The following is a 9,944-nucleotide window of genomic DNA, read 5'->3' on the forward strand; positions in this document are numbered from 1 at the left end:
ATGGTGAAACTCAAGTTGGGCATCCATTCCGGCACGATCACTGTTTGAAATTACACAGTGTGATGTCATTATGACTCCACCTATCAACTCCTCTAAACCAGAGGACAGATAAATAGTACAGTGCTAATTGTGAGGTCATGCAGGTGAGACAATTCTCCCAATGCACCACGCAGACCGATGTCATCTGTGATGCCGCATGGGCCCTTTAAAGCACATTGGAATAATCTCATGGCAGACCATCAAACATAAATGTCACAAAAAGAATATATATTGAAATTATATGTATTGCAATAATGATATAGTATGTGTGATGGATTGGTTGTGGATGTATAGTGGCATTTGATTAATTCAATGTCACTGGTGTCTACATTGCGCCTCAAGCTAACACGAAGCTAACACTGCTAATGCTCGCCGAACAAGTCAACGAAATTGAAAAAAAAACAACCGGACTCACCCCTCATTATTCTCGGGGACTTTAACAAAGCTAAACGCAACCGCCAACTCCTTAAATACAAGCAGCACATCGACTGTCCCACCAGGGAAAATAACATTTTAGACCACTACTATACTACGCTAAATAACGCATACCACGCCAAACCTCGTGCAGCACTGGGCTCGTCTGATCACCGCTTAATTCACTTAATACAGACATACAGGCAAGAAGTTAAATGTGTGAAGCCTGCAGTGAAAACAGTGAAAATGTGGACCAAAGAAGCAAAGATCGAACTTCAAAGCTGTTTAGACTGCACAGACTGGAGTGTCTTTGAAAATTCAGCCGGCAGCCTGGATGAATATACAGACACCGTCACATCCTATATTAGTTCCTGTGAAGATGCGTGTGTACCAACAAAGTCATTTTGTACATTCAATAACAACAAGCTGTGGTTCACTGCCAAATTTAAGCAACTTCGCCAAGCTAAGGAGGGCGCATATCAGAGCGGCGACAGGGCCCTGAATAATCGCACTAGGAACCAGCTGACTAAAGAAATTAACATTGCAAAGAGAAACTATGCAGCAAAGATGGAAAAACAGTTTAGCGCTAACGACTCTAAATCAGTCTGGCATGCATTCCAATCGCTGAGCAATTACAAGCGACGATCCCCCAAGCTGAGAACAATAGCACACTAGCCAACGACTCATATTCTCATCGACCGAATCACCAAATGTCAACCGTTTCTTTGATTTTAGGATTGAAATCTATAGTACACTGTTTATAATTTGGATAATAAAACTGTGACAATTGCTAGTCTTTATCCACATAAAAAAACATTACCTCAAAAGATATTTATATATGTATATGTCATATTTTTTTTAAATATTATTCATGGGCGTGAGGCTTCTGAAAATTATGCCTTCAAAAGCATATTTTTTTTGTTTTTTTAAGCCAAGCATTTATTGATTTAAGTTAAAGTTGTTTTTATTGAATACAATTACTCTACACCAGTAGGGGTCGGTGCAGTGTGAGCTGGGCGGTGCCCGAAGGACTTTGGCGATCCGATCCCCGGCTACAGAAACTGGCTCCAGGGACGTGGAATGTCACCTCTCTGGCAGGGAAGGAGCCCGAGCTGGATATAGTCGGGCTCGCCTCCACATACGGCTTGGGCTCTGGTACCAGTCTTCTTGAGAGGGGTTGGACTCTTTTCCACTCTGGAGTTGCCCACGGTGAGAGGTGCCGAGCAGGTGTGGGTATACTTACTGCCCCCTGGCTCGGCGCCTGTACGTTGGGGTTCACTCCGGTGGACGAGAGGGTAGCATCCCTCCGCCTTCGGGTGGGGGGACGGGTCCTGACTGTTGTTTGTGCCTATGCACCAAACAGCAGTTCAGAGTACCTGCCCTTTTTGGAGTCCTTAGAGGGGGTGCTGGAGAGCGCTCCCGCTGGGGACTCCATCGTTATGTTGGGGGACTTCAATGCTCACGTGGGCAATGACAGTGAGACCTGGAAGGGCGTGATTGGGAGGAACGGCCCCCCCGAACAGAACCTGAATGGTGTTCTGTTATTGGACTTCTATGCTCCCCATGGATTGTCCATAACGAACACCATGTTCAAGCATAACGGTGTCCACACGTGCACTTGGCACCAGGACACCCTAGGACGCCCTTCGATGATCGACTTTGTGGTCGTGTCATCGGACTTGTGGCCGCATGTCTTGGACACTCGGGTGAAGAGGGGCGGAGCTGTCAACTGATCACCACCTGGTGGTGAGTTGGCTCCAATGGTGGGGGAAGATGCCGGTCCGACCTGGCAGGCCCAAACGTATTGTGAAGGTCTGCTGGGAACGTCTGGCGGAATCCCCTGTCAGAAGGAGTTTCAACTCCCACCTCCGGCAGAACTTCACCCACGTCTCGGGGGAGGCGGGGGACATTGAGGCTGAGTGGACCATGTTCCGCGCCTCTATTGCCGAGGCGGCCAACCGGAGCTGTGGCCATAAGGTAGTCGGTGCCTGTCATGACGGCAATCCCCGAACCCGTTGGTGGACACCAACGCTGAAAGATGCCGTCAAACTGAAGGAGTTCTATGGGGCCTTTTTGGCCTGTGGGACTCCTGAGGCAGCTGATGGGTACCGGCTGGCCAAGCGGAATGCAGCCGCATTCGTCAGGAAACGAATCTCTGATTCAGGAGAAGCAGTGTGGTTTTCGTCCTGGCCGTGGAACAGTGGACCAGCTCTTCACCCTCAGCAGGGTCCTCGAGGGAGCTTGGGAGTTCGCCTAACGAGTCTACATATGTTATGTGGACTTGGAGAAGGCGTTCGACCATGTCCCTCGTGGAGTCCTTTGGGGGGTGCTTCGGTATGGGGTACCGAACCCCCTGATACGGGCTGTTCGGTCCCTGTACGACCGGTGTCAGAGTTTGTTACGCATTGCCGGCAGTAAGTCGGACTCGTTTCCAGTGAGGGTTGGACTCCGCCAAAGCTGCCCTTTGTCACCGATTCTGTTCATATCTGTCAAGCGCAGCCGAGGCGGGGAGCGGGTCCGGTTTGATGGCCTCAATATTGCATCTCTGCTTTTTGCAGATGATTGGGTTCTGTTGGCTTCATCAGGCCGTGATCTTCAACTCTCACTGGAGCGGTTCGCAGCCGTATGTGAAGAATCAGCACCTCTAAATCTGAGACCATGGTCCTTAGTTGGAAAAGGGTGGAGTCCCCTCTCCAGGTTGTGGATGAGATACTTCCCCAAGTGGAGGAGTTCAAATATCTTGGGGTCTTGTTCACGAGTGAGGGAAGAATGGAACGCGAGATCGACAGGCGGATCGCAGTGATGCAGACTTTGTATCAGTCCTTTGTGGTGAAGAAGGAGCTTAGTCGAAAGGCGACCCTCTCTGTTTACCGGTCGATTTACGTTCCTACCCTCACCTATGGTCACGAGTTGTGGGTCATGACCGAAAGAACAAGATCCTGAATACAAGCGGCCGAAATGGGTTTCCTCCGCAGGGTGTCCGGACATTCCCTTAGAGATAGGGTGAGAAGCTTGGTCATCCGGGGAGGAGCTCAGAGTAGAGCGGCTGCTCCTCCACATTGAGAGGAGCCAGATGAGGTGGCTCGGGCATCTGTTTAGGATGCCTCCTAGACGCCTCCCTGGTGTTCTGGGCACGTCCCACCGGGAGGAGACCCCGGGGACAACCCAGGATACGCTGGAGAGACGACGCTTGCCTTGGCACGCCTCAGGATCCCCTCGGAAGAACTTGAGGAAGTGGCTGTGGAGAGGGAAGTCTGGGCTTCCCTGCTGAAGCTACTGCCCCCGCGACCCGACCTCGGAAAAGTGGAAGGCAATGGATGGATGGATGGACACTAGTCTACTGAAAATGACGTCACCAACAGAAAGTGAAGTATTTTTTAATATAGCGTTTATTTACTTTTTTTTTTTTTTTAGTAAAAACTGCAAAATTTGGTCGTGTATCTCAGAATACAAATATGAGCACAACACTATATCGTTTTTACGTCTGTATTTTCGTTGACAAATAAAATAACTTTCTTTTTTTTTTTTTTTTTTAAATGACGTCACCAATATTTATTTGATTTTTTTATTTTTTTATTTAGGGTAACGTTTACTTACCATAATTTTGTATATATAGTCTAATGAAAAATGACATATTTAACAGTATTTCTCAGAATATAAACAAAAATATTTGTGTTTTTAGTTTATTTTCGTTGACAAGTAGGAAATGACGTCAGCAATAGTTTTTTTTCTGTACATTTTGTTTAGCGTTTACGGATCATCATTTGATATACAGTTTAGTAAAAAATGACTTGTATTGGTATTTCTTGGAATTACACTACAAACACAAAAGTTATTAGTTTAGTATTAGTTATTAGTTTGGTATTTTCGTTGACGGTCATGACGTCACCCGAAGGCCAATTTTTAAAATCCAACAACGGCACAAAACAGTGCGTGACTACTGACTACACGGAAAAATTACATAAAATACTGTTTATTGGTATTGGTAAAATAATTACGGCATTGCTTGATTTTTGAATACATAAACAAAGATGACCTCATTGTCCTGCTTCCCGGCGACAACAAGCGGTCACGTGTTTTAATGCGGAAGTTCCAGTGGTGTGTTCTTCGCACAAATCAAGATGGCAGCGCACCCGGGAGGAGGCGGACAGGGTACGTTAGCCAGGCGCAGCTTTGTGCTCACTAAAACTGCCCGTGACAGTGTCGCCGGCGCTTCGGAACGCGTACGCAATACTTCCCTATCGCCATTTGTTCTTGTTTTACAACCGTGGCTTCATTGCTCGTTAACTGAACTAAGCCTCTTTTTTTTTTTTTTTTGCCACGAGCGGCCAGACATTAGCCTCAAGTTAGCTCGCGCCTCAAGTTTAAGTCTCAAGATAAGTAAAGAGGCAGTAAACGACACCATTTTGGCCACTTTGACCTAAAAAATGAGCACCTATTTCTTTGAAAGGGCACAATGTTTATGTTGCTTGCTTCCCTTGCAAGATGTACAGCTTGTGTTTATCTTTTGACACTTATTATATAAGGGACTGTGATTGATTCATTGTCTATGTAGGTAAGGTGAACAACCGATGATGACTAGAAAAGCAATGAAGTACCCCCTTCTTTATTGTGTGTGTGGGGGGGGGGGTTACTTTCCAGACCAACCCCGCAATAGATGAAATCAACTAGTGGCCAAATACTTAGTTTATAAAGCTTCATGGAAATATCCAAAAACACGCATTTGAGGTGGAGTTATAATTTTTGTCCACTCGGGGCCACCATCCTAGACTTGTTGAGTGACGGCGTAAGTTGAGCATCGAGTTGGTGGGGGGTGTCTCGCTCTCTTGGGGGTGTGGGGTGGGCCGGCTGTGGCGGGGCACGTGGGAGCGGTGGCCCCTGTGGCCTCAGTGTGGCCGGTGGACCACCCTGGGTCACTCGCTGAGGTTGTTAAGATGGTTTGTATGCGTTGAATAATTTTCCTGCTGAATACAGTCGTGAATCATGGGTTCATGATTTTGTACAGTGAGTATGGGAATAATTACGAACATACCAAGTCAACCCTGTTCTTTGTGTTGAAGGCGACTCCAAGGAGCAGATCCTGGAATTGGGAGCCGTCTTGTTAAAGGAGTAAGCTCAATTGTCATGTAACAAATCACAAAAACGTGTTTTTTTTTTTTGGTTCACAACGCAAAAATGATTTTGCTTGCAGTTTCATTTACGAGCGAGTCCGTCGGCACGGGGACAACAGCGCCGTGGTGACCCGGGACCAGCTGGGCGGAGGCGAGCTATGCGACGCCAACCAAAAGAGGCTGGCCCAGTGCCTGCAGAAGATCGGAGACGACCTGGACGGCAACGTGGAGCTGCAAAGGTCAGCGGTCTTTGCCTTTGCTGATCATTTTATTTCTTCATGAAAACAAAGGAAAGGAAAAAAAAAAAGACTTGTGGAGCTGCAATGTATAATGTTTTTTTACACATTAAATATTTGTATTTTGGCATGCCTGCTTTCATTGTGGAGACTACTGGAAAAGTTAATTCCCCTTGTGATATTATCCTATCGCTGTCTTGTCTGTTTTTTCTGCCATTTTTTTCCCCCAGATGGTTGACTTTCATGTTTAAGGTCACTTACCCTGAATCGAAACATGTCCAGAAAAGGGATGTTGATCCCTTTTTGAGGCACTAGCCCTTCACCATGACGATCCTCATCTCCAATGTTTCCTGTAATTTTTTTTTTCTCTCGGCATGACTCGCCCGCATGATTCCACCAAGTAACTGAGGCTCGGTTTCGCTTGTTCTTTAACTTAATGAAGCCTTAACCATGCGTTTGGCCCCTGGTGGTTGGCTTACTACTGGTTGAGAGAGGGCTTCGTATGCAGCAGAACCTGCATTTTAAATGTAAAAATCGCCTACAATCAGGCTAATTTAATCGTGGCAGCCAAAATTGTGGCCAAGATTAAAATTTGATTAATTGGTGCAGCCCAACCACTGTATCATGTATGTCTATTGTACCGACTGTAGCTATGGTTAATGTTAAACCTAATCTGATTATGATTATAATTTCCCTCGCTAAGGATGATCAACTGCCCCTTGCTGCAACCCACTAAGGAGGTGTTTGTGAAGGTGGCCGTTGATATCTTCTCCGACGGAAGGTTCAGCTGGGGCCGAGTGGTCACACTCTTCTACTTTGCCTGTCGACTCGTCATCAAAGTGAGTCAAGCCGATTGAACTGGAGGAAAATGTTGTTAATCCTGAGAGGGAGACCTAAAGGAGACATATAATGCATTGTTCTTTCACAATTTAAAATAGTTCCCTGGTGTTACATACTTCTGTCATAATTCTCTGCTGCTCTAGTGAAGTGGGGGTAAAAATGGGGCATTTAAGGTACAGTACTCCCTACGCATGTGGTCAAGGAGAGCCGCAGTTTCTGTTGCACTTTCAGACATTTGTTGACTGTGACAAACTGTCAAACACGTACAAACTGACAACAGTCACAAAGAGCTGGTGTAATCCACAACTCACGCACAGATGCTCACGTAAATGGGGCTCAGAAAGAAAAGAATCAGCCATGTCGACCACAAAAATTGGTTGATGCAAAAATTTCTTCCTCGGGGCAATAAAAAATGTTAGTAAAAGCATGTTTGCGCCACCTGTGAACCATGTTTGGTCACTGTCCATGTTTACCACACAGACATTTGTTGCAGACATGTTGGGCTAGTGAGAAACATTGCCAAAAATGACAGCGCAGCGTCTGCAAGTGATTTTTTTAAGACACTGGTAGATGTAGATACATATAACATAATGTATGAGTGAGCTGAATTGTTGTTAGCGTTTTTGTGACCTAAAATGGTAATTAATCGCTAGTGCACTAATGCTAATCGTGATGGCTACTGATGCTAATTGCCGTTGCTAACCATTTAGCATCGGCTAATTTTCGTTCTCAAATTCTGTACACAGAATTTATATCGTACACTCAGCACCAACATATGCAGTTTAAGGTTAGGCTATCCCTAATAAATGAGAATAAAATGCATGTTAGTAGTTAAAAAAAAAAAAAAAAATTGAAAAAAAAAATTGAAACTTTTGGGGGGAGGGGTACGGTTACTCGATAATCAATTCTAAAAATTTGATAGTGACAGCACTCCACACAGATTAACCACCCAACCTTACTCAAACTCTTAATGTCACTTACTACTCGACGCCCCTTAAAGACAGATCTAGTGCACGTATACTACCGTACATACAGTAATTACTCTTTACAAAACCATTTATTTTACATTCTCTTGTTTTTATACAATACAGTACTAAAATGGCGATTTATTGGGTGAAATCCAAATTTAGTTCAGTCACGAGACAGGCAATATAGAAATCAGCAAAAATGACATTGAGGGTAATGTTTTTTTTGTGTAATCTTTTTTTATGTTATTTTTTCACTTAATTTGGAGGTAAATGCAATGCAATCATTGGAAGTAGATAATGACAATAATAATAATAATGACACATTGTTTGGTTGAAAATAAACTACCTCATTTTGAGATTTTATTTAAATTATCTATGAAAAGTGCACATCCTCCAGTTGTATAAATTTTTAATATTTAAGTAATTTTGGTCTGAATCCATCGTAATATAATTGTAGTTTTTACTTGATTACCTTTGTTACGTATTGTCATTCCCCCCCAAAAAAGCATGCATCTCTAAATTTTGTGCGCAGGCGCTGCTGAATAATATTCCTGACATCATCAGAACCATCATCACTTGGACCATCGACTACCTCCGCGAGCACGTTCTCAACTGGATCAGGGAGCAGGGAGGCTGGGTAAGGATGTCATAAATCATCACATGTCTAACCACTGCTTTGTCCGCATTCAAACATGCTCTTTTTTTTTTATTTTTATTTTTTTTAATTTTTTTAAGGAGGGTATTCGCTCTTACTTTGGTACTCCAACATGGCAAATGGTGGGTGTGTTCTTGGCGGGGGTCATCACCACTATTCTTGTGACTCGTAAAATGTGAGGAGCCCACTCGCAAGGGGGAAGGAGGTCGAGGAGAACAAAAAACTTGCATGAGGACTTTGATGAACTTGAGAGATTTTTGTAAGGACCGTGGCGCTGTTGTAGCCTCCCCCTAGTGCCATTTGAGCTGTATGCACTAAAGGTTGGGGGGGGGGGGGCGCACACACTCCTGAGAGAGGGAATGCATTTTAAGTAATTTATTTTTTACCTTTTTGGTACAGAAAAAAAAAAAAAGTCACTGTATTTTTGTTTTCTGTTGTCATTTGGAGGATGTTTTCCCCACCTTCATTTCATTCAGAATGCATCTTCCTCCTATTTGTCAAAGTGCAATCAACATGTTCTAGTATTTGCTTCTTCCTTCAACTATCCTTATTCTTCAGGAAGATTTAAAAATGTGGAAACTGTTTTCTGTCCTCCTGTATCCAAAGCAATATGTGGACAAATCACATGGTTAACAGAGCCTTTCTGTTGTCCTCTAAAATTGAGTCTGATTTATGTAATGTTTAATAACACTTGACCAGCATTTGTAATAAAGTGTGTGTTTGTTTGTCTGTGTGTGTGGTCACAACACATGCACATGCAGAAAGGTTGGGCGTACCTTACGTTTAAAAAGTACAGTACTGTATTATTTGTACAAGTCATTTAAAATTCAATTTTCTCTACACAGCAAAAAAAAAAAAAAACTTTTATACATTTGTTTGTCAGTGCCTTGGTCTTGTTTTGTTTTTACACTGAAATTTTCACCTTTTTCTATCACATTTCTAAAAGTTTCAACTTTCAAGTCATCCCCTGAGGGGGGAGGGGGACAATCACTTTGAAGTGAGTTTGTATGTTGTAATATGGCTATTAAACATTTAACTCTTCCCGTGTGTGATTCTCTGCTGCATTATTGAACTTCAGTAAGATTATCCGTCACACATTCACACCTATGGACAAGTTAGTACAAATGAAGCAAACATGCCTGTTTTTGGAATGTGGATGGAAGCCTAAGCAAGCAGAAGGAGAACACAAATTTAGATTCAATTCTTTTTTGTTATGTGCCTGAATACATAAATTGAACTTTGGCACTTTTTCCAAGGTTACTGTAGCTCATTGTAAATATGAACAGGAAAGTGACAAAAGCAGCTATACTACACCTTCAATCCAGTACAGTGGTGCCATGAGATAGAGTGAGCGGACATACTGTAAAAGAGTTTTTCAATACACAACCAGCCATCTGGATGGTTTTTTTTTGCTTTGATTTGTGAGCGCAAACTTGAGATATGAGGGCTGTTTGGTGGCAGTGAACTTAATTCAACTCACTTCACAATAAGCAGCAGTTTGACAAATTACTGAACAATTCATCTAAAAAGACCTCAAGCTGTAATACTACGCCGAGTTGAAGCTTTCTGACAAACTAAACACACCAAATAATTACATGTGTATTTAAAACATTGCCTTATGAATGGCCCGCTAGCTTGATGGTCACATATGTAAAAAAAACACATTGACATGCTAACGGTT

The 9,944-nt window shown here is 43.5% G+C and overlaps 1 protein-coding gene across 1 annotated transcript; it reads left to right on the plus strand.

Annotated features, from left to right (window-relative positions):
• The first annotated feature begins 4,512 nt into the window (after nucleotides 1–4,512).
• LOC133466321 (apoptosis regulator BAX-like) lies at nucleotides 4,513–9,304 on the plus strand. Its single transcript, XM_061749906.1, has 6 exons — nucleotides 4,513–4,605; nucleotides 5,514–5,562; nucleotides 5,645–5,803; nucleotides 6,504–6,639; nucleotides 8,141–8,245; nucleotides 8,344–9,304. The coding sequence occupies exons 1-6, from the start codon at nucleotides 4,575–4,577 to the stop codon at nucleotides 8,440–8,442; spliced, it is 579 nt and encodes a 192-aa protein (XP_061605890.1). The 5' UTR covers nucleotides 4,513–4,574; the 3' UTR covers nucleotides 8,443–9,304.
• Nucleotides 9,305–9,944: the final 640 nt, after the last annotated feature.

This window comes from Phyllopteryx taeniolatus, chromosome 16 (genome assembly GCF_024500385.1).
Source record: "Phyllopteryx taeniolatus isolate TA_2022b chromosome 16, UOR_Ptae_1.2, whole genome shotgun sequence".
NCBI lineage: Eukaryota > Metazoa > Chordata > Actinopteri > Syngnathiformes > Syngnathidae > Phyllopteryx > Phyllopteryx taeniolatus.